Source organism: Scleropages formosus, chromosome 7 (assembly GCF_900964775.1).
Source record: "Scleropages formosus chromosome 7, fSclFor1.1, whole genome shotgun sequence".
In the NCBI taxonomy this organism is placed as follows: Eukaryota; Metazoa; Chordata; class Actinopteri; order Osteoglossiformes; family Osteoglossidae; genus Scleropages; species Scleropages formosus.
In genome coordinates, this window is record NC_041812.1 from 2927134 (window position 1) to 2953218 (window position 26085).

The 26085-nt window shown below is 44.9% G+C and overlaps 1 protein-coding gene across 1 annotated transcript in view; it reads right to left on the reverse strand.

Moving 5' to 3' along the window:
- The window catches only part of LOC108927988 (serine/threonine-protein kinase OSR1-like), a 68246-nt gene that overhangs the window by 32947 nt on the left and 9214 nt on the right, over nt 1-26085 (reverse strand). The window contains exons 2-3 of the mRNA XM_029253587.1: nt 20880-20992; nt 1649-1757 (exon numbers count right to left, since the gene is read on the reverse strand). Coding sequence (XP_029109420.1) covers nt 1649-1757; nt 20880-20992 — 222 coding nt within the window. The remainder of the gene's footprint in view (nt 1-1648; nt 1758-20879; nt 20993-26085) is intronic.

Below are 26085 nucleotides of genomic sequence, written 5' to 3' on the forward strand. Positions count from 1 at the left end.
TTGACAAAAATACCACTCATCTTGGTTTTAATTAATGATTATAATCGGATCTACTACTTGATCATTTACTGATTAATAATTGTTCGAGGCTTGATGTGTACAGCTGGCCATATTTGTATACCGTTATTTGTTCAAAATGCTATCGAGCTTTACCACCTTTGCAAAGCAACGTCCGAAGTGGCAGACTTGCGCGTCACATTCTTCTCCAGTAAGAGACTCCATAATGCAGACACCAGAGAGCTGCGGTGATTGCGGGCCGTCACCACCCCCCACCCCCATGCAGAGACCGAGATCCCATCAGGCATCAACGCAGTCACCTGGGACTCGTCTGTGTCTCCTCTTTCTTACTTTAGGCAATAAAGCGCTCCTCAAATCAAATCCATCCCCGCTGCTCTCCTCCGCCGAGGACGGCATTTCATTGCGAGTCGAAATAAAAAGAGATCGGGAGCCTTGATCAGAGACCCAGAAGGCGTGGGAGGGGGGTGGGCGTGCAGAGGGGATGGGACTGCTTCTTGGCAGCAATCCCCAGGCAGGGGGCCTGAATCTGGCTGCCAAGCCGCTGCCAGGCTTCGCATCCATGACCTTGGTATCTGCTGTCGCTCGGACATGTGGCAGCGGAAGCAGCCCGGCCTCTAGGGGAAGGGAGTAGGTGGGGAGTAAGGGGGGGAGCAGCACACAGCTCGCAGAGGAAGACGCGTACATGCCGTGCCCGATTACCCTCACGGCCTGGAGAGCCTCCCTCCTGAGGAGCAGAAAGCCTTAAAGCAACGGGCTCAGCTGGGCGGCAGCCAAAAACACACTATTTATCAGCATTTACTTACTTATGAGGAGGAAAAAAAAAAAAAAAAAAAATTGAAGAAACTAGGTTGCTTGGGGAGGGAAAAAATTGAAATATTGCTGTAGGAAGTGAAAGGAATTAATCGAGTCGACACCCCCTGATCAGTAATACAAAGTGTCGGAGTCCTGTCCTCTCATCACCTCTTACTTTGAGCGCTAGCCTTCTTAGGCTGGTATTACATCTGCAGTGTCATTATCTGCACAGATGAAGCCCACATAGTCGTCCGACAGCCTGGCGCTCCACGCGGGCAAGTCGCTCTCCATTCCCAGCACACACTCTTGTTTGATTCTGCAAAGTGGCGCTAATGACTCGTTACGGGTCGGCCGCTCGGGCGAAAGCAGATGGATGGAGGCCGACGGCAGAATGCAGACGCTAAATTCCTGCACGCTGGGAGCTCAACGTTTCGAAAGAAGATGCAAAATGTTATTTTTGATAACACGTCTATCCATTCGCCCATCGTTAAGAGCTTGTCCGGAGCAGGGTCACCATGATCCAGTGCCTTTCCCAGAAACACAGGGTGTGAGGCAGGGTGCTCCATTTCTTCATGAGCCAATTGCATGCAGTCACTCACTCATATACACATTAGGGGTACTTTAGCATCACCAGTTCACCAGAAATACATCTTTGGACTTTGGGGGGGAACCCGTAGCTGTGCGGCATCAGCTCTACCGGCTGCATCGCTGTGGTGACCCAAAATGGAATTGGGAAACAAAACGTGGTAACCAAGGCAAAGAGGGCCATTCTGGGACAGAGGGAAGGAGGGCTGGAAACAGTGAGAGTGATGTCACAGCAGCTCGTTCTTTCACTTACCGCCGCTAAGTAACTTCATCACCAGCCACAGTTCATCTTTCACCACAAACGAAGTGTAGTAGGAAACGATGTTGGGGTGATGGCACTGACTCATGGCCTGGATCTCTTTCTGTAGGGAAAATGGGGGGGGGGGAGAGGAGAGAGAGGGAGAGAAAGAGAGAGAGAGAGGGAGAGAGAGAGTGTCACACATCAGCCTAGATAAATCATTGCATCAATGGGACCTTTCTGCAATTCATTTTTCCCCTTTGTGTTCATGTTACCGTGTGAAAACTCTACCCCTCCCATTCTGTTAAAAAACGCTGTTAATATTCACGCGAGCGTGCGCTTGCACCCTGAGACAAGGCCGGGATGATGTCATCCTGCCAAAGCGGGCTGCCCTATCTCACCTAACACAGTCGCTCCGTCTTGGAGCTGAACAGAGGAAGCCTGTCTGCCCTCCCTTTTCTCCTTGAGTGTCACCGCCGGAGACGTCTGTTTGATTGTGCAGTTCAAATCCTGGTGATTCACGCGCCCAAAGTGTCTGCCAGCTCCCACGGCACCGACGAGCGAGGAGAGCGAATGGGAGAGACGGCCAGGCAGGGGGGCGACGAGAGCGGCCAATGTAGAGCAAGCCGGGGTCCACGGTCCCCGTTACCGTCAACCTGGACTGTGGGTCGAACGGAGGGTAGAGAAGTGCGCAGATACACCTTCTGTTACTGCAGTGACCCCAACAGTAAAGGGCTCTTACCACAAAAGTACCACTGCCATTAAATACGACAAAAACGCATAGCAAAATTCACCATAGTAGCTCACGTTTCCAGTTCAACGATCAACCCGATTATTTTTCATTAATCATTCTTACATTGGCGGGTCTGGGGTTTAAATCCCGCTTGGGGTGCCTTGCGGTGGACTGAGTCCCGACCGAAGTCCCATCTCCAGCCTTGTGCCCTGTGTTGCCGGGTTAGGTGCTGGCTTGCTTCAACCCCTCTTGGGTCAAGCGGTTTCAGACACCGTCTGTGTGTGTGGTGTGTATTCTTACATTTATCTCACACTTTTCTCCAAAGGGAATTACAGTGTCAGTCTACTTAATTATTTACCTATTTGTACCTTGCATAAGGGTACTACAGCTGGAGGTGGGATTTGAACCTGTGACCTTTGGGTCCAAAAGCTGCACCCGAAACCACTATACTCCAAGCTGATTCTTAATGTCTTCGAAAAACTATTCATCCAACTGGGATCAATCACCACAGGGTACGAGGCAGGGAGCACTCTAGGTGGAGGGGGTAGAAATCACATGCACTCGCTGCCACGCACACAGAACACGCTATCCAGAATCACCAGTTCACCTGAAACGCACACGTCTTTGGACTGTGGGAGGAAACCCGCATAGGCTGAGGCGGATTGGAAGTCGTGTGTAAACACACAGCCACAGGCCGGGAGCCGCAGGGCACCAGTGCTTCTTGCTGTGCCACCATGCTGTCCTTACAAAAAAAATACTACTGCCAAGACATTAGTGAATTAAATGTCAATGAATGCTTTAAAACAGTTTCATTCATCAGAATACGGTGTCTCATTAAAATATAGAGGACAGCTGGTAGTTGAGTGGTTAGAGTTACTGCCTTTGAATGCAAAGGTTGCAGGTTCAATCCCCACCTCCAGGTGTAGAAGCCCTGAGCAAGGTACTTACCATAAATAGCTCCAGTAAAATTACTCAGCTGGTAGGCAATAGGTAAAACACCAAGTTGTTTGGGAGAAAACCGTCAGCTAAATGAATAAATGTAAAAACGACAGTTTTCCAAAGGAAGTGTTTGCCAGGGAGGTCTTTGCTCCGACAGGAGGTGGACCAACAACGAGACTATTTCGCCATCCCAGGGCCATATCGAAATGCCCCGTGCCCAGACAGGGCCACGAGCGGTCGGGTTCAAACTCCAAGTCTGGCAAATGTGCGCAAATCCACCAGGGTCCAGAGCCAATGCACGCTGACAAAAAAAATCCTTCAGGCTTCAAAAATGGACCTGGTTCGCTGGAGAGGTGAGTCCAAGTCTGCTCTGTAAAGGGGGGCAGCAGAACAGTGGTGACAAACGACAGGTGAAAGTAGGACAAGAAACCGGAAAGCTGCGCTTGTTGAGTTGCGCACTGAAGAAAAGTGGGAAATGAAAGGATCCCGTTCTTTCAAAACACACACACACACACACACAGAGAACCTGTTCACCAAGCAGAATGTAGCTGTGACAGGTTATTCAAAGAGACAGTAACAGGGGCAGCACTGTGATCACTTGTTGATTTCTCCTGCAAGACGGACCTAGAATAAATAAGAACAAGAAGAAGCTGCAGCCCTTCAGATGTTCCTGCCCACTTTTATTCAATGTGAATCTGCACCCAACTCAACACCATTCGAACCCCAAAGACCCCATCCAAGAAAATAGCCCCCCCCCCCCCCTGTAGCCAGCAGACATCCTTCTGGGAGCTCCTCCATACGAGTGTCATTACTCTCTGCAGTTACATGGATCATCTCACACTTTTGAATTTAAGGCCTACGTTTCACCCTAAACCCGAACGCTAAAGGTCAATGCCTACAATGCCTACAAATTCCTGTCGGGATGCGAAGTCTTCCCAAGAATGTGCCTTTGTACCGTGTCGCTAAATACCACAGTTTATCAAAAAGTGTACAGCGTGTTCATCATCTAAACGGATCATCTAAATATAAAAAAACCCAGAAGAGACTCCTCCATCTCTGGGATTATAGTATTTGCATATTAAAGTAAGGAAGCTGCAGCCGTGCCTTTTCCTCTTAATATCTGGGTCGGTCGCTCTGTTACTCATATGCTAAGAGATGCTAAGAGGCAACGCAGGCAACTGAAGGACTGTCAATATACTGTAAACGATGTCTGCCTTCTAACGTGATGCATCAACACGGATGAACCGCCACGCTGCCGCTGACAGAACCCTCAGTTTTGAAAGCACCACGTTTTGCTGGAGAACGTGAATGGAAAGACCTGGAAGGCGCAGACTCCTGGAAAGCCGGATGCTCCTAAATCAGATACGATTTCACACAGGAGGCTCCACAAAACAGTTTTCAGACTTTTTTTATAACGTACCTTCTGATTTGAATAAATTGGAACTCGAGCAATTTTCCCTTCCAGGAATTATGGCATTAAGCTTCAACTTAAACTTACATTTATTTAGCACACATTTTTCTCCAACGTGACTTCCAATGAACTCTATGTAGTGTTATCAGCCCACACACACTATTCACCGTGGTGACTTGCACTGCTAGATACACTACTTATACTGGGTCACTCATCCATACATCAGTGGAACACACACACACACACACACACACACACTATGGGGGAACCTGAACAGCATGTCTTTGGACTGTGGGAGGAAACCAGAGCACCCAGAGGAAACCCATGCAAACATGGGGAGAACATGCAAACTCCATACAGGCTGAGCGGGGGTCGAACCCATGTCCTCTCGCACCACCGAGGCACTGTGAGACAGCAGCCTACTCACTCTGCCACCGCACTTTTATTCATTTATCTGATGCTTTTCTCCAAAGTAATCTATTTACAATTATTTATCCATTTACACAGCTGGGTAATTTTACTGGAGCAATTTAGGGTAAAAATCTCACTCAAAGGTATTGCAGCAGTATGTGGGATTCCAAGTAGCAACCTGTGGATTCAAAGACAGCAGCTCTATCCGCCACACTACCAGCTGTCCCACCATCTACCGAATGGCGTAAAGGGCAGCAGGCAGCACTGTGGTAAAGCAGAGTGATGTGTAAAGCGAAGGCTGAGGCCACAGTCACAGAAGGAGCCCTGCGGCTGAACCCTTGAGGATGGAATGAAGCACAGATTGTGCCGGTGCAAAAATCCACCTCTATGAATAGGCAAAAATTGTCACTTTTGATGAAGTAAACCAACGACAGTGTTAACATCGTCAGTTGAGGGACTTTCCACCGGTGCTTAAATACAGCCTTAGTGGTTCAAAGTAAAATTTTGTGTTGGTTTAACACAAAAATGTCGTCAACTACAGGGTTTTGAGCTTGTGGACACTTGGGTACCATTCAAAGCTTTTCATCCCTGAGCCACTCTGAGCTACAGCAGTCGTGTTCATCTGGACTCCGGATGACATCTGAGTCAGTAAATCCTTTTTGCGTACAATTTCTAAATGTATTTATAAGGAAAATGGTTTAATTACCCTGGGCAATTGTTGCAGAAGAAAAAACTTCCATTTCAGCTGAAAAAACAGAACTCAAATCAGATGGTTGAACTCGGCCGCATTTGCGTCAGCAGTTGCGCTCAATCGCCCGAGTTACTCATCTGGCACAACAACACACGCAACACCACATGAAGTCATGTAGCAGATGAATTGAGACAGAAAAAAGAAAGAAAGACAATAAGTGTGTGGGTTGGCTGTTGTCTTCAATGTGCACTTATGAGCCCAATGAAGCGATGAGGAATCAATGGTGGAGCAACGTTCTCACCGTTGTTTAAAACGTGCTCTAAACAGGGTCCCATGCGCACGGAAACCAGGTCTTACCTGCTCCAGGTATTTTTATTCATTCCTAGGAATTAAAGAGGTGTTTCAAGTGAACAGGTGACTCAAAACTGCCCAGTGTGTGTACATCTCAGTGTAAGATTAGCTCATGATGGACTGCGTCAAGTTTCCAACCAGCTAAGTATTCATACTTTTTTTTTTTTTTTAAAATTAATATTAATTTGTAGGATGAGCTGGTGCTAATTATTGCCAGCTAGTCATCAACACATTTTTACCTGTTTATTAAGGTAAAGATCAAAAGTGATGGTTTACCGCACCGATGTGGTCATCACAAGTCGTCTTCAAGAAAAACACACACACACACACACACACACAGGTACGAAAGCCCTTCAATGGAAGCTCGGCCTGGTGCCCACAGCCTATTTTTCCTTCCGAGACCTGCGCAGGAATGACATCCATCATCCGTTCACAAGGACTGAGCCCACAGGGGTGCACAGCAGCATCGCGAGGACCCCCACATTGGCAGGGACAGCGCGAGCGTTAATGTGCGAGTCTCCGGTGTAATTATGTCACTACGGCAAAAGACAGTCTTCCTGGTCCTGGCGAAGGCTGTTCACCACCCCTTTCCCCCAATGCCCATGGAGAGCAATCCTGTCACCTTCGTTTCACATTATTACACTATTTTACATCTTGGATGTGAATATTTTGCAGTGAATTTTGACAAGGTGGTGACAGCATCCCTGGTCACTGTGCCTGAACCCCCCCGAGTGAGGACAAGGCTGCTGGATGCTTCAGGTCAGTGCTAATTCAGCATAACCAGCATATCCTCAGATGCAAACGGTAGAACGTAGACTCCGGTTCGAGCAATAAGCTAGGGGAAGGAAGCCCCAAAGTGACTTTGACAGCTGTATCATCGTGAGTTGTGTCCACTCCCTGCGGCCTTGTGGAGGCAGTAAACTATCCACCCAAATGTCAGCAAAGGACGACTTCTCTGGAAGAAGCCGAGAAACTGCTGAAGGCACACTTCCAACTCAGGACAGTATTTCTCCCCAACTACCTACGCAAGTAAAGAGAACCACCAAACACATAAATAATTCAGAACGAACTGGGTATTGTGTGGTATGCTCGACTCGGAAAGGAGGAGAAGCGTACTTCAAAGCACCTTAAAGCTCCCCCCAACTACTCGGAAGAGCTCGCTCAAAGTGCCGTACCTTTTCTTACGTGGAATTTGATTCCTATCAGACCTGGGAATGTTTTCAAATAAATAAATAAACATCCCACAAGTACATTTTTCACATGAAACTAAATATTTATTGCACATTTTTTCCAGAATAACCACGGAACCTAAAGAAAACTATTTAGAAGCAGCATACTGTGAAGCAGTTGCCTCCACTTGTAACCTTGTGATCCAGGAGCGACACGCACAAAGTGTGTGACAATGGGAGGCTGCACGGCGGAATCCTTTCCCCACCGCCAAAGAAACACAGTAAACAGTGTGAGACTCTTCCTATGGGGAAGCTGGGGGGGAACAGGAGTTACGACGTTAACATTCAGTGGGTTCCATGTAAAAACGAAGGAATCCAGCCAAGCTAGACACTGCTGCAACTTGCGTTACACGCTCCTACCCATGTGGAAGCGCACGCCTCTAGAAACACGAGATTCCTAAGCGAGTCGCGACAGTCTGCAATGTTTTAGTCCATGGAAACTTCTTTATTCCAGCTTGCAAACTGCTGCAATTTCAAAGAGCTGATGGTTAAGGTCGTTACTCTACTACCAATAAAGTAAAATCAAATCAAGATGCTCCGTCTGCAAACGATACCTATCACATGAACCACTGTGTTGTAACAAAAATTAAATCTTAATCCAACATTATGACCAAATTCTAGACTTCTAATGTGTTTGGTATTTCAATCCAGAACACGGAAACAAACAGTTTTTTTGATTTTCTGCCCAATCGAAATTCTTTTATAAATGTTCCGTTATCTGTGAAACGCACCAGGACAAAGTCAGTTCTTCTCCGAGCATCATCCTCAGACCTTCCTTTGGGTCTCCTGCCCCATGTGGGCCCCCTGCCATCTAAAGGTGGCCTCAACAATAAGTGAGGATGTGAAGCCACCAAATTATGGACAATTAGATGCTTATTTTTCCCCCGATTCTTGCATGAATTTCTTTGTTTTTTTCCCCCACTTATGAACCTTTAATGAAGAGTTTGATTTTAGTAGAGATTAACCTAAAAATAATATCCATGGCAATTACAATTCCAAAATAATGACAGTTCTAGTGCCATTTAAACTTCAATAGTAATATAAAAGGTATTATTCATAGCACAATTAAAAACTAGACTTCCAGACATTTAAGTTCAGAACCAAGTAAATCATGACTTTATATGATTATTGAATAACTTGACTTTTCAGTCAGCATTAAACTGTATGTCGTCTAACTATATTCCAAAACTAAAAATAGAGATTACTACAAATTTATTTGCTTGTACATTTATTCATTTAGCAGACTCCCTTTTTCCAAAGGGGTAAAAATTCCATCATACCATTTCCCATTAGAGAATCATTTTCAGTGTAAAATATTTTCATTTCAACAGATTGCAAGCTATTCAATAAGAAAACAGAAAAATAATGCCTTCATACAGTTTGATTGTTGATACAAATCAAATATGCTGTCAGTTCCCTAACAGAAATATACTGAAAGAAAATAGCGGAAATTTAAGAAGAAGCGATAGATGATTAAAAACAAAAATGGCGTTGTATTATCAATGTTCGAGAAATTTCTTTCCAGTTTAGATTTTTCTAGAAAGAGTGCCATTTCATTTTGAGGCAACCAGTAACTGCTGAACTTTTCAAATTAATCAAGTTAAACCGCATCTTTCAAAAGCGGCTTAGGTTACCTGGAAATATCCTAACAGGAGGGAGGGGGGAAAGAAAGAAAGAAAAAAAAAAAAAAAAAAATATATATATTTTTAAGGAACAACATATCAAATGCCTTCTAAGTCTCTAAACTGACATGTGCATCCTCAAAAGACACAAATGTCACTTGAGTGCCAAGGGCTTTAAGTATGACAGAAAGTGAGACATTTTTTTGGGGAGGGAGGGAATCACACTGAAGGCTGTTAACGTCAAAAAGAAGAACCTTCACTCCTAGGAAAAAAAAGGAAACACCTTTCTCATCTGCTCCACCTGGTGAATGTGTTCGCCTCCAAGTTTAGAATGGTGAAAATCCTGCAGTATTTCAACTCAACTAAGGAGTCTAGATGTCCCATAAATACCATGACAAATGTAAACATTCTGCAGTGTCAGAGCTCTCAATAAAGAAAGTTAAAAAAAAAACTGTACCCATCATGAGCACATCAAAATTTTTTTCCCCCCTCCCTAAATATCTCTATTTTCAGCTGCTCCGAGCCCGAAAAGTTGTTCAGCTGCACAGTGGAGGTCGATCTGTGGGGAGGAGTGTGAGAATTTTACAAACTGGCACCAACAGTGCGCTGCTGAAATGAACCACCATGCGTATTGTTTGTGTACCTTTTCGCGCACTTTGTGCGAAAGAATGCCTGCGCTAGCCCAAAAACAATTCGGCGCTTCGCCGCCTCCACTGCCAGAGTGCTGGGCAAACAATATAATCACATTTGCATACAGAAGAAAGCGCCCAGTCCTTCGTGGTGGACTCTATTCAAAGACCTGAGCGCTGCAATTATCCTCTGCTAAGTGGAATTATCCACATGCCGGTAGGACAAAAGGATGACGGAGTAAGAATGAGGGCGCCGTTGACATCAGTGGAAACCTTTTGAACTCCACGGAGGAAGTGGGGAGTAACGTGTTGAGCGTGTGCTTGGCGATGCTTTGTGCGCGACTGCACGACTTCGCCCATCCTATCGAGCTCAGCGGGACGGTGCAAGGAGTCGAATCCCGCAGGTGACAAAAAGCTCAATGATGCTTTAGCAGGGAGGGAAAACTTGCCAATTAACAGTACATTCCCCCCCCCCCCCCCCCCCCAAAAAAAAAAAAAAAAAAAAAAAACGCTCCAACATTAGGAATTTCTACAGAAATGTTAATTTCCAGCTTCCTTCGTAGACTAGATTAGGCTGACCTGTCCTGTATCTATCACTTAATGCACCAGTAAACTACATTCAAAGTAATCAGTCGACATGATTTCTTGAAGAGCTACTCATCCCCCAATACTCATCCCTTCGAGTTCCGAGAATTTGACTTCACGTGGAGTTTCATTTAATACCTCAACTTCGACTCGCAAGGCGTTACTTCAGGTTTACGGGGGCAGAGTTTGGATTTTGTGCTTCCAGACTGCTGAGCGACGTGAAACAATTACATTCATTCACTTAGCAATTACAATGATTATTAACTGGCATTTAGCTGATTTACCCACAGGGATTTATTCACAGGGAGGCATTGATGCTGTATATACTGTGGTTTTTATGCATTTACACATAATCGCATGTTTTTATAAAAAGTTTATTACATGTTCTTTTTCTCTAAATTTATTATAACGTATCCTTCACGGTATTACTGAGTAATTACACACACGTGTGACACGGTATTACTGAGTGATTAACGAAGGTAAACTGCCCTCCTTTATGACAACTGATGTTAACTACTGTAAAAACAGAGTCCGCTTCAATGAGATTTGGAGGTATTTTAGCAAAAGCAGGTGTCTGTTTTGGAGCTTTTACCATTGAAACTAACTGCATCTTTGAGTTATGAGAACTCACCTAAGGGGCTTTCGGGAATGAATTAGATTTATAAGGAAGACTATTATTATTCAAGATACTATGTTAACTTATTTCATTATCAAAACCAACTTGACAGATTTGCTTATCAACTTCTCACATCTTAAGCCATCTAGCATAAGACAACCCAGGTAACCAGCAGAATAGAAAACACGTGGCCAACAGGAAACACATGGTCCCCGCTGCATGTTTCTGAAGAGGTCATGAAAGTATGGGCCGATTGCTTTTGACCACTGTCGTCATAGCTAACGAGAAATCAGAACCATTCTTTACTTTGATAATAACAGCAGGCTTTCTCAGGATGTGAAATTGCTTGCTGTTTTGATCATCTTGTGGGAGAGGAAGCATGAAAGGTGAAGTATTTCTATGTTCATAAAAACAATTAACTGAAAGTTATGAAATACAAACTAGGCACCTACCAGGGTACAACACAACGAAAAAGTAAAAACTACAGAGGTGCACAAAGACATGACAATTCTCAGCTAGACATCAAGAGCTAAAACGTCAGCTCATCTCAGTAAGAGTTCTTTGGATCTTTTTTTTTTTTTTTTTTTTTTTTTTATTTACTTTAGGCCAAATTGGGTTGGTTGTGTTCAAACTGGGGTGCAGGACTGAAGCAAAACACAAACACACAGCCTAGTCACTTGTATTAACCATGTCCAGTTTAACTTCACAGATCCTCACTACAAGGTACATGCTGGAATAAAGCCCCCGGCTAGGCTTAGATACAAATATCTAAATATTTCTGGAGATATTTACAAATTTGAGATATTAATTTTTCGAGATATTTAGAAAGAAACTGAGACCCTGGGATATTTAGAAAAATGAAGCATAGTTTTGAGTCTACTTTGAGGGTTTCTCTCATTTCCGTCGGTTTTACTGAGCCGGCAAGCTAATCATCCAGCAGCTTTACTATTTCATAATGCATCCCGCAATGCCTGGTGCAATCCAACGTAGAAGATACGGGTCACGTTGACAGGCACACCCCCAAAGCTCAAACTTCCAGTACTAGTACAACAGTGAGGGGAAGACAAAGTGGTGTCCCTTTTAGATCGTCTCAAAGTTCCAGCATCAAGTGATTCGTCTAGAAAAAGAAAGTTGTCGACCAACACTCAAGGGAATCGCCGTTCTCTGTCAGCACTTAGGAAAAACGAGCCAAACATCTCAGCCAAACAAAGAGTTGATGAAGGGCCATCGGTAATGATTGGTCGAATGCTGATCCTTAGTGTATAAATCCAACAATAGCCAGCCTCTGTACACGTTTTGTTGTTTTGGATTCGACACTTTAATAACTTTTCTGCCAATCCACTGGAACCTGAATCAGGCATGAAAGTTCTGAGATTCGAGTAATTTCAAATACGCAATAAAACCGTTTTTACACGCTTGTCAGTCTCATCCTTTCATAGACAACACAATCTTTAAAATAATACAGATATGTATACAGATATTTAGGCATTTGAGGAAAAAAAATTTACAGGATATTTGGATAATTTTTTTAAGATATTTAGAAATTTTTTTCGGGATTTTCCGGAAACATATTTAGGCCAATTTGAGATATTTGAATCTAAGCCTAACCCCAGCTACCCGACTCCTCCAGTTGAACATGAAAACATCAACAACAGTATGTGTTGCAAATGACAAGAAACAGATATTTTTTACATGGTGAAAGATGGTAAAGGACTATGTTCTAATGACATTTCTATTTATGGGGGACAACTGGTAGCGTGATGGTTACAACAGCTTCCTTTGGACCCCAAGGTTGCCGATTCAAATCTCACCTCCAGTTGTAGCACCTTTAAGCAAGGTACTGACCCCAAAATTGCTCCAGTAAAATTACCCAGCTGCATAAATGGGTAAGTAATTGTAGGCAGATTAACACTGCAAGTCACTCTGGGGGAAAAAAAGTTCCAGATAAATGAATAAATGTAAATGTGGCCCAGAGATGAGCAGTACTGAGCTGCCCTGCTGCCATCTCTTCTATTGGTTCTCAGTTTGATTAGTTGTAAAGTCATGTCAGTCAAGGGAAGGCAGGTTTATATGAGGAAGATGGTCCGAGCTGGAAAGTCCACAAGGATATGAGGAGGCTGAAGTTGGGTCAAGGATGGCGAGTGGAGCAAGGACAGTCAAAGCGAGTGGAGGTTCTAGCCCCATTACGTCCAAGTGGGATCATGATGTCATTATGGAACATGCCAGCAACAAAGACAGGAGGAAAAAATAGCCATGGCCTCTCTGCCTGCTGAACACAATCCTACAAAAAAAAAAAAGTGAACCCCAAAGGCCTGAGTCACCAAAAATCACAGGCTAGTACCACATTCCCTGGACCAAGTGTTGATCCAGCTTTGTGCTGATGCTACCGGGTCCCCAGGGAAGTAACAGTTAGCATGCAACTGCTGGAATCCTTCACCAGTTTGGTATTTGTTACCCACTAGTGCTCCAAGAGATGACATCACTCCATCGGGATAAGGGAGACAAATCACCAAAATCAAAGCAGAGTATTTACAATTCTCTTTTTGCGTCATTCGTGGAAAATAAAACCGGAGGTCCAAATCCACATAGCCGAGGAAAGCCAGTGTCTCGGTCACAGCCATGAGGCAAGATGAGCGCAATTGTGAGCAACTGACCTGCAGGTGCCTTCATAAGTACAGAGATTAAGAGAGATTGGGCAAGTATGGGTGCGAGCTTTGGAGCGAGGCATACAGAGAGTCACAAAGATCAGCAATCCGGGCCATGGTGGCGGACAGGTAAACTGGGACCACAAACACAGGGGCAGCGGGAAAAGATCCGGGACGCAACGGCAGGGCTGGCACAGCTCACGTATTGTGTGTCTTGAGTTTTGGGGAAAGGAAAAAAAATGAAAGCGAACGAAAAATTAACAGATTTGTAAGAAACATTTTTTAAATTTTACATTTATTTAGCAGACATGTTTCTCCAAAGCAACTTCCAATGAACTCTATGTAGTGTTATCAGCCCACACACCTTATTCACTGCGGTGACTTACACTGCTAGATACACTACTTACAATGGCTCACTCATCCACAGATGAGCAGAACACACTGTCACACACATTTTTTGGAGAATACAATCCCTCACGTGAGAAAACGCATGAGATCCACTGTCGATTGTTTAACACACTAAAAATCCTTTTCCTTCTCTTCTAAGATTTCTACAACTGTTTAGTCAGATTTCCTACAGAGGTAACGTTCACATGTAATTTTCTCACCGCATCTCGCTTCATGTGCCGTGTAACTTAAGAAGCTCTTTCTGAGGGAAGGCGAAGAAAGGCAGCGTCCTGCGGCGTACATCTAGCCAATTAGCCCCAAGTATTCTTTCCGCACAACCGAAAGCGTTCCGCCGCACGGTGACAACAAAAGAGCCGAATGAATAATTAGCAGGAGCGTTTTAACTTTGACACCCTTTGGGCCGCGGGGGGACACTAAGCGGCGCCGTTCTTTGCGGCTTGGTGCAGCAGAGCCGAACAAAACGTAAAGCGTTGGTGCTGCAGCCTTCATCTCAACGCCACGCCCGAGTCCCCAAATTCTTTCCAGACTTTTTTTTTTTTTGCTAATTAGTTGGATGTCTGCAGTGGCTCAGATCAGCAGTATTGGACCAGTGACGTCCCTGGCAGAGATATTACCGCGCCCTGCCAGGAAGCTCTGTGCTCACAATGGTTCCACTCCTACCTCCCCCCAGCTTCTAAAACCCCTCACCCTCTGCATTCCCCCCCACCACCGCCACCCCAACCAGACGGCCCGGACACCTGTCACGGCAGCGAGCAGCTGCAAAGTTAAAAGGCCCAGAATCGCTTCCACAGCAGGGCTTCGAGAAGTCAAAGGGAGAAACCCCGTTGACTACAATCCAGAACATGGGACAGCACGGTACACCCATGAGTCCACGCGGCATGCAGCTGCCAGGTACATCTGGAGGAAAACATTTGTCTTCAAGGGAATCAAAGGGCAGCTTCTGTTTTTATTTCTTGAAAGAAAATTCTGGAAAAGACTTCAGTGAAGTTCAAAAAGCTGTCGATACGGGGTGGAAATCTGATTTGTAAAGTAACACAAGCACAGAAAACGAAAGGTACTGATGTGATTATGGTAATTCGCTGAAGAGTCTCAGGTGACTCAAATCCTTCCTGCAGCCATCGCAGATACTCTGTTACATCGAACAGGAATTCTCTGCAAAAGGAGAAAGTACATGGAAAGGGACTGTAACTCGATAAAGAAATGGATCCTAACAGCCTATGCTTTTGATGTATCAGATTCAATTACGCCTGAACAAGGCATAAATGGCAAATGATACAAGAGGTCAAACCAGATCAATAGAGTGATCAATACAATCTATTTAAGGGTACTAATAAAACCAGAAGTGGGTTAAACATCTGTAAGCCATGATCACACTTGATCTGATTGCCTTTACATTAGGAGTAAAAACTCCCACATGGAAGCGAAGCTAAACTGAATTAGGAGTCTCCATTTGGCCACGATGCCAAAGAAAACTAAACATCCAAACAGTGCTGCTCTAGCAATTGCGAGGGAGGGATAAAATGCTAAAATGACTGCATGATTTTGGATTCACTTTCATGTAAGTGCAGAAATGAGCTAGAGATGTGGGGGGACCATCATTTCATAACCTCTTTAGCTCCCAAACAATAGGAACAATGTTTGGTTAGGGCAGCCAGTGAGGAAGATATCCAAAGGAATAGACTGCAGGAACCCTAAGAAGGACAAAGGAAAATTAAAGACATGCTGGTCCCACCGGAGCAGCTGTGACACGCTGAGCATTTGCCGTAGACAGGTTGGGTGACGGGACGCTCCGGCTCAAAGAACTCGATGGCGGCTCATCACGTTCGGCCGTCTTTCCGGAGACCGACAGCAGATGTCCCACGAGAGGCTGCGTGCCCCTCGTGCGACAGTGCCGAATCACTGACTCCTCCTGACACAGTAAAACAGATGAGCTTTGAGTAGAGGAATGCACCAGACAAGTTCCCTGGATTAGATTACAGCACCGCTGAGTGACATGCACCTCACAGGCTGCTGAAAGATGCCGTTTCTCATTTTTTAATATTCCAAATAGTGAGAGACCAGAGATGTGCATCTGCTGGCACGGTACACTTTTGCCAGGGTGACATCTACGAGGAGGGGCTCACCTTAGAGAACAAGAGTTTAAGGATTTAAAGACTTTGTTGCAGACGGCGGATCGCCCTTCTCAAAGGGGCCCAGTTGAACGTCACTCCATCGCACTGATTGCTGTGTGACACACGATGCCTCCGATTCCATTACGAGGATTAACGTGTCACTCCCTGCTGCAGGAACTGCAAGATTCACCTACCTTGGCAGACGGCCCTACAGCATGGACTGCTGCCAACAGTTCTCCATAAGATCGGACCAGAATCCATTTGCCAGGTCCATTAATTCATCCACAAAATGGTCCAAAATCTATAAGCAAGTTGATTTAGGTGAACAATGTCAACCACAACATAGATAACTTAAGGTAGAAGAATAAAGACTTCTTATCTGGTCAAATTTGTTTCATAAGATGTCTCAAAATAGCCCGAGAGTTACCAGCAAATACCGCGGCTTATTCAAATATAAAAGTAGGGAGCTCCATTAATATCCAGCCCTCACGGGTACAATAGAAACAACAGGATTCATTCTCCTTTCCCGAAGGGGAAAAAAAAAAAGTTGCGTGCACAAGGAAAGCAGTGAACACTTGTGGTGCCCGACTATAGAGCAACTTAATCTTCCACTTGACAACGCCGACCAGACGTGTCCCAGAATGTCTCAGTGTAGCATATCTAGAAGGAGTAAGTTATCCTTGTAAGAGCTGCTCTATGAGGGGCAGCTACAACTGAAAAGGAACCAACTTTAAACCCATTAAAGAGAAACAGACAGAAAAGATGATTCAATTTCCTTAAATGGACCCATATAACAAATTTTACGGCAACTTCTTGATGACCTGAATAAGGAATTACCTAGCAATGCTCATTTCAATTCTGCTCAACACAATTTCCCCACTATCAATATGGTCATTTTTAAGATGTACACTCAATATTAAGCCACAAAACATCTCATTTCTGTCATCACAACATTTATCAGTTTAATGCTGGTCTTTCCAAAGTTATAGTAGTAACAGTGTAACATGTATATGCTGTGTCAGTTATCAAATCGAAAATCTTCACATAGTCCAGGAGAACAAAAAAGGAAAAACGGAAAAGCCTTAGTTGACAAACCATACAAGGCTGTTCAAGAAACTAATCGATACTGAGAATAATGTTTATCCCAAAAAGTCTAGATGTAGAATATTTTTAAAAGGTAATGCTCTGTCAAGGTGTTATAGTTCCCTCTTCACATTTCTGAAACCTTACATTATTGTTTACTTGACTGATAAAGGGTCTTCAAAAGTGCTTCACTGAGATTAAACATCTGTAGTCCAGAAGAGTTTTGGATCTTAAATCTGAAGAAGCTGGTCTATTTTACTGTTTATAAAACCACCAGAGTTTATAATTATGGGATTTCACCCAAAAAATGAGCCTCAAGCCTGTCTTAAGAGACTGGAGGACCTTTGGCACCAGTTTTTCATTTTTAGTCCTGGCCCTGAAATGGTGTGGACAGTTATATCACCACATTATGAATGGGAAGGCCTTTTGTTACATAACTGCCAAGCATCAGAGTGTCGAGAAAATATTGCGAGCATCTGATGAGCACTGACAGGTGCCATTTCTCACCGCTGGGTCAGTCGTCTTCATACCTGAAGACTGTTGACAGAGCAGCTCCCAACAACGAATGTGGAAGTTGAGCTATGAAATGCTGAAAACACGTGACTGCGTTTTAAAACACGGATATTTTTGTTATTTTTATGTTTTACTTTGTTTCCAAATTCCCTAGACATTTTTAAATTCTCTCAGAGTCATATCTACATCAAATGATGAGCTTGAGCAATAAAACCTGCAGACTTCCATTGATTCTGTAGGGTCACACGAGAAATTCTCAGAGCAGAATAGAGTGTAGGCAGCCCTTTTGCAGATAAACTTTCTAGCAGAAGCAACAGCAGATTCTTTTCAATGGAAAATTTCCTACCTTCCTACTTCCCCCTCTACAACCTTGGGTTTCAATTGCATCTGAGACATACAGAGGCCATAAACAACCAAAAACAATTAGGTGTGCATATGGCAAATCAATAAAATTTGCTGTCTTTTTCTAAATCGCACACGATTACTTAAATTTTTTTGACATAAGTAAGAAATAAATCCCTGCAGAGGTTCCAATGAGATGGAATCCACCACTGCTGGTTTCACATCCCACAGCTCAAAAGGAAAAATAAAGCCCTGAAAGAGTCAGCTCAAGTTAGCACTTTTACCGGAACATCTTGAGGGAGAAAGGGCAATAAAGTGCAGGGCAGGAGGTCGGCCAGGCGTACACCATGGGTGGTTCCTTTGACCCCTGGGGGGACATTCCATGGACAAGACAAGGAGGTAACTAGCCACATCATAACTTTTAGGATTTTCCTCTAATTCTACTTAAAGAGTCCACTATAACTACAAGTTCTTCCCTTGAAATTTTAAAAAGCAAAAACTAAAGTTGAAATCTATTTAAAGAGCTATGGGAAAACACTTGGACATACCTATTCAATGCAAAACAAAGTGTCTTTGTTCTCAGTGACTCCAAAGGCAAGTGGGAGTAAATAGTAGGAGGGGGGAGGTGTAAGTCTGAGCTCCTGGTTGGCAACGAATATGGAGTTCCGTAAGAGGGCATGAATGAGAACGTTGATCTACAGCTCGGCCCTTAAGACCACCACAAGGACGCCTGGACCGCGGGCCTCAACGGGCTTCCAGAACCGCAGCTCAAAGGAGAGCATTATTCACTGTGAAAACAAACTATTTTGGCGTACGGGCCCTGCAGCTGGAAAGAGAGCTTTCTAAGGTTCCCCAAAAGCTCCTTTCTAGGAACTGAGGCACAAGTTCAAATTCGCTCAACCTCTTCTGACATTTACACCACAGTTGAGAACTCGTTGCTGTCATTTCTGCGTCATATTACGATGAATCCGTTTTAGTGTCAACGGGAAAATGTGAGTTAAAGATTCATGGGCTATGGTGTGGTAATCGAACACTATTTACACCTGGTTTTTAAACCTTGGAAAAGGGAGAGAAAATGCCTTCAAGATTCCTTATTCTTCCTCGAGCATGACCTCAAAAGGCGGGCTGGAAAACACTACTGCGTACGAAAGCAAGGGTCTCCGTGTGCTACTAATGTTTGCTTCACAGCTTAGTCATGTATTTCAAAGATTGCGGTTTAGAACAAGTTGCTGGAGAAAGAGCACATTATGAGTAGCAATGAAAGGTCATATGTAACATCCACAGTCCTTGAGACCTGCACAGACAGTCATTATGAAGGCATTTACATAAAAATATGAACATAAGCAAAATGCAACGTTTAACTACGGTGAAGCTCTCCGATGTCAAGTGACCAACTCCCAGTCTCTGTGCAATGAAATATTATATTTTTACCACTGCTGCCAAGGATGAGCTCTGCAAATTAAATTTAAATGAAAACATTTTATTTACTGGCTGGCAATAAACCAAGAGGGTGCTGTGTCAGAAAACTGACCTTACCAGCTGTACCACTACTCCTCGCACCAGCTACCACCACCAAAGTACTCATGAGCTGTGACATTTGTAAATGAGCTGTCAGCGCAGAGGAAATGAGTCAAGATGTGTATCAGCACTACACACCTTTACACTGACAGGTGCGCACCGTACACACCTGCTGTTAGAGAGCGTTGCGAACATCAAGGGCTGAAACACATGTTATCCATTTATACTGTCTGACACTGCCGGGTAATGAAGTAGCATGAATAATATAGTAATGACTGGACACTAAGTGTTCTGAATTACTGTGTGAATTTCATTTTTGAGGGGAAAAGACTTAATGGAACAGGGCTTAAGCACCTATTCATACATTGGACGGATAATATGCAATTTATTTTATGAAACAGCGGCCGCATAAGTAAAATAATCAACTGGGGTTCAGGGTGCTGATGAGAGGAAAGAAGCAACTAGACAAACTGGTGTGCAGAATCTCCAGCTGCATGGGGCTTGAACCTACAGGAACAGAACGGGAAAATGTCGACGATGGGAGGAGGCCGATGGGAATTATTCAGCCACGGGAACAATGTTGTTCAACAGGTTTCGCTTCCATTCAGGCCAAGCAGAGGCTCCCTTCGTGACAGGACTCTGCGAATGAAGGCGAGGAATGGCGGGGGGACTCCGATTTGGAGAAACCCTGATGGCGCTAGATCTCCGATGGCATTCGATCGCGGTGCGCTCTGCCGAGTCACCGTGAAGGGCCCCACGTGTGAGCTCACTTCCTCTGCCTTCATAATGGCCTGATGCCACACTAAAGGGTCATAAACGCAGACGGTCCAGACGCTGAGTGCCAGACAGAACACTGCAGATTAGGTAATGAATAAACAAAAGGTAGCTGTGTAAATGAACTTTGATAATAAATGATAAAATGTGTATCTAATGATGCATGTTTCAGCAGAAAGTCACCTGAGGACAGTGTATTGTGAGGTGTCGCACCCAAACCTGCTATGTCATCTCATAGGCCCCTCCCCCTGCCAGGAACCCCACCCCTTTTCCACTCAGCTACTCACATCTGTTCCCTTTGTTAGTGACTGATCCTTTCTAAGCACATGCTGTGAATGTCAGTCGCATCTGTGAGCTCAGAGACTTAAAACTACACACTGTTGAGACAGTGCCAGCTGACCAATTTACCCTCCTTTTACATTAAAAAGGCACGTGAACAAAAACACACAATCAGTACAATTAAACAGGTCACTTGATCTACACCATGGATTTAACAGACAGACAATAAACTGTAATGAAACCATAATGTAGCCTTCTGTGGAAACTATGTTTTATCGGAGTGACTACAAATATTTAAGTGGTTTATATAACAGCACATGTGAAAGTCGTGCGCCTGTGTGCGTGTCTGTCTTTACCAGGAGCTCGTCCATGCTGGTCTGACACTTCTCCAGGTTGATGCGCTTGATAGCCACCCTCTCCTTCCGGGGAATGCAGTGGGCCGCCTGGACCACCGCTGTGGCACCGCTCCCTGTGGAAAAGTGACAGAGCTCAGGGAGCAGAATGCAATCTCTCACACACACACACACACACACACACACACACACACACACACACACACACACACACACACACACACACAGAGAGCCAGAAGTCGATGACAGCCTGGGTCTTCCCAAGTCTGGGCTGCCAACTGACTGTCCATTGAACTTTAGCAACCTGTCAGAAGAGCTACATCTAGGATGGTCTCACACTGTGTGTCACACCACCCCCCTCACAGTGTGACTCTTCACCTGAGACCGAGTGCTGCCTTGAGGCTGGGTAGCAACAAGCCACTGAGCCCAGGAGGCAAATTCCCATGAGGCAAGAGCCACAGCGGGGAGCACACAGCGGGTGCGCTGCCAGCTCCTGGGTCTGCTCCCTGCCCCGGCTGTCTGGGTCACAGACAAACGAGTAGCAGTCGGGAGCAGCAGGATGTGATTGGTGCTGACGGGCGCAGACTGGGGAACAGACTGGCACAGAGGGGAAAGAGTGAGGACACGGCACACAATGCTGCACCCTCATCATCTGCTATAACATCCTAGAGATCTCACATTCCCTCTGTAGGGCCCAGTTACCTTCTTAAAGAGCGCTGAACAGTCTTCCAAATTACGCTCTTATGGCTTATGAAATATCGGTGGGCTTCGAATGTTACTTTGATTTAAATGCTTCCTTGAAAATCTCTCAGGATCAGACTCTTTACTTCTAAGCAACGATCCCAGAGTCACTTGTTTCAGGCTCAGATCCAGAGGACTGGACCTGATCACAGGGCGAGCAAAAACCCCCAAGAGGTCCGGAAGCCGACAGCCGTTCAACAGTCTCCATTATTTACCAAGTGGGCTCGACTACATCCACCGGTGGTGCTTCTTCCTGCGACACAGAACGTGCGCTCGCCACAAAGGTCAACCGAGGACAGCCTGTTCTGCAGTCACCCCAAGACCTTCTTAAGTGGCCAAGTGTCTAAAGCAGCAGCGCACGTCATATCGTGGGGCTCAGCAGTGACGGCGCTTCCAGGGGGAGCCCTGCCAACTGTTCACTGAGAGCCCAGGTCCGCTCTGCTGAGGTCCAACACTGACTTGAGCAACCGTTCCAGAGGCCACGCCAAGCCACACCGCTCCGCGCCAAAGACCGTCGTCACCATCCAAAGGAAACACCCTTCCAGGAGGCCTTGCAGATAATTACATGCCACCCCCCTGTGGCCGATCGCGCCGAATTCTCCTCCTAAAACACGGACGAATCCAAAAATCAGACAGACAGACAGACAGACAGACACACACACACACACACACACGTTTCCCTTCCTTTTAGATTGCGTGGTGTGACCGTGCATCAGCTAGCCGTTGCATCCCTCCGCAAGGGCCTTCGAGTACAATGGAGGACAAAAGAGGAAGGCTAGTAGAGTTGAGCTTCTCTCAACATCCAGAACACTGTGCCCAGACACAAACACACACTTCGCTGTTCAAGAACACTTCAGCCAGGAGTTTGCAGAAGCCAAATAAAAACTCGGGCCGCAGTTCCAAAGTAATAGTCAATACACCCTCATGTTCGCCGTGAGCCAACACATTCACTCTTGCAAGAACTGAAGGCCAATGTTAAAAAAAAAAAAGTTTACAAACAATGTCGGCAGATGACGACTTTACAGGTAACTGCTTCGATACGGAGTTTAATAGCAAGCAAAAAAAGAAAACTAAAACACCCAAAAAACCACACAGAAGCAGTCTTACCTCAACTCATTAGGTAGAGCTTCTGAAAAGTCAGACTAAGAAAAGCTTAGAGGGACTTGTTACACATTTCAACTGCAAAGCCAAGGACGAAAACGACTTTTGTGTTTTTTGCAGTAACACAGTGATGCCAGGTAGAGTGAAGATGCTGACCAGTACAACTAGTTAACATATGACCAGAAAGGAATATCTTGGGGGAAAACACAATGGCAGTGAGTTGAACAGAATCCTAGACGGTCGCCATCGTGCTCATTTCGCATTACAACGGAGCCGGAAGAGGTCAGTCTGGTCATCCTCGGACAACGAGACCAACGATGGAGAGATCACTTCTCCCGCACACTGAGATAGGGGAACATTTATAACAGAGGACATCTCTCAAATAGCCATTTGTCAAGGTCAAACACCCAAGGACGGCGACTAGGGCGATGGCGGGACATGGGGAAGGGGGGTCATGCGGCGGTCGCAACAGGCCCTCGGCGGACATTGATATCATACTTGGCCCCAGGGAGGAACTGAGTATATGAATCCACTGTCAACATTAATCTGTCACTGGAAAGAAGTGCCCAATCCAGAGGGGTTCTGAAGAAATGAAGACAAAGTGGCCCTGCAGCTCCATGCATTACTCTGACAAGCATCATTCTAAAGTAGAGTTTGTCATTAAAAAAAAAAAAAAAATAAAAGATTTTGGATAAAACTAAAGTGTATTTACTTTATATGAACACTGAGGATGGCAGGTAGCAGAGATTAGTCTCGAGCCGTGGGACTGCCACCATGGGGAAAGGTGTGCTTGTGTGTGTGTGCGCCCTCATTAGAAACCCTCGCGTTGTGTTTCCCGCCACACACTCAGAGCCGCGCTGTCGTTATTCCCGCGCAGTTGCTCAAATTATTTCATCTGGGGTGTCAAATGATGCAGCGAATCTGAAACAGGGCTGTCCTGGGATAACCCGCAACAAGTTCTTTTGAGGATGAGCCCAAGATCTATGCAGTAACATGGAACAGACAAAATGCCTTCCATCTAATCCCATCAAGACTAATCTGAGAATTACTACAGATAAGAAAGCATCTTTTTTGGCGACACTAAATTCTGAAGTGTCGATACGACACGAGTGTCTCAAAGAGAAACCAAACATCCAAAAAATATCATCTGTGTTGGAAAGTATAGAGAGAAAGTTGACATGCTATTACTGCTGAAGACACTGGCCAGTTGGACATCTGGCCAGGTGAGAACTGAAAGCTAAATTTAGGTCCTTGCAAGCAGAAAATCGAAAGAGCTAGAGGTTAAGCACAATGGTGAAAAGGGCCTGGATCAGTAAATCATGTCACCATGATGGCTGTGGAGTTAGATTCTGAAGAACGATGAGGTTTGACAGGTCCGCTGCTGCTCCAGGGCGGGAGGCTGCAGTCCGAACCTGGCTTGGATGGTCAAGGCAGACATTCCCGGTGTCATCCTGAGGAGACTAGGGGCCTCCAGGCTGCTATACGTTAAAACGCATGGTGGAAAAGAACCAGCTCAAACACACACCAAGGTCCATAAAGGTCCATAAACAGAATGTGGGGCGCAAAGCAACAACACACCATACGGTGGTCATACAAAGACAACAGTTCAACGCCGTCATATGTTGAGTGTCAGTGTCTTAAAAACAGCTCCTGCAGACCAACTCCTTTCCAGATCTCCCAACACTTCCATACATTTATATAGATCCGCATCATAACATGTCATGATTACCTTCGTGTCGCCCGTCAGACTCAATTCCATATGCAGCTGCTTGTGTATAGTGCGGTCAGACAAAGTGTGTGTTGACGATCAAAATCCTAAGTATGTTTACTCTCAATTGTACTTTGCTTTGGGGAAAAGCCCATGCTAAATGAATAAATGTAAATACTAGGTGGACCAACAGGAAGCACCGGAGATCTAAAGTAGAACTGTAAATACCCTCTGACGCCCAGCTGAGAGCTGAAGGCAGAAAAGCAAGTGCAGACCACCTCATTTCAGGCCACCGATGAAGCTATAAACCTTTTATAAACCATTTGTTGCACTAAGATCTATGAGCATTTCTGGAAGGACAAGATGAACAGGTGATTCTGGGTAAAAATTTATTAAAACTGACAAGGATTCAAGAGTAGTTTTTTCAAAACAGGTTCACCAACGCTGATCTTGCAGAGTGAAAACTTAGTGCGAACTGCTCCAAAGAACGGGCCGTGTGATGCGATGACAAACAGGACGAGATACCTTAGTTTATCATTTGTTATTTTCATTGTCATCCCCATAAAATAGAGCATTTAGTTAAAACTGCCGAGTGCCAAAGCTGAGGCCACAGCACTACCTTATTTGTACTTTATGAAAAGAGTATTAGAGTACTGTTACCGAAAATAACTGAATGTGACAATTGCAGTACTCATGACACTTGATCTTCATCAATGACTTCAGCAAAGACATGAGAAACCAGTTTGCCGTTTCTACCTTTAGAGGAAAGCATCAAAACAAACCAAACATCCGCCCCCCCACCCAACTTCCTGCCTTATCCGCAGCATCTCAGTGTGCATGGCAGTGGAGAAAGTTGGCAGGGGCTGCATAGAAACAAGGCCTCAAGGGAAGGTGCGGTAACAAGAGCTATCCGCCGAGAAGCTCCCTTCCACACATCCTAGTTCCGCATCTGTGGAGTTATGGGTGAGGATACTAGGACATGATAGGACAAAACCTCTTCAGCTGATACAGAAGGCTGCTGCACGAGTCGTGTCTGACCAGCTGAAGCATTCCCATGTACCCCCCCCCCCATCGTTACACATTGGCTTCCTACAGCTGCCCAGATCAAGTTCGACACTGGTTACGTGCCCTACAAAACCATCAATGGATCTGCTCTCCAGTGTCTACAAGACCTGATCGCCCGCTTGGTACACCCAAACCAGACTGCTACGGTCCTTCACCTTTGCCTGCTGGGTGGTCCTACACACAAGAGGCCTAAAGTCAAAAGCACAAAGGTTTTTGGTCCAATGTGTTGGAATGACCTCCCCTCTCACTCAGAACATCCGAATCTTTAACATTTAAGAAGGGTCTCAAAACAACTATCAGACTCACTTCTTCCCTGGTCTCTCATGTGCATGTTTAACATGTACATGTTTGTTATATTTAATAATATTTCATAATGAAGGACTTCAAAGTTTAATTTTCAGTCTAATTCTTATGTCTTTACCTATTTAAGTGTTTTCTTTCTTCTGCTGCCATTCCACACATTTTGTTGTATTGCACTGCATGAAATGACAAAGTATCTCATCTCATAATGTTTAATAGTTTAATGATGGGAAAGCCTATAACACACCCACTTGTGTAATGTAAACTGGTTTATACTATGGTACGTGACAAAGT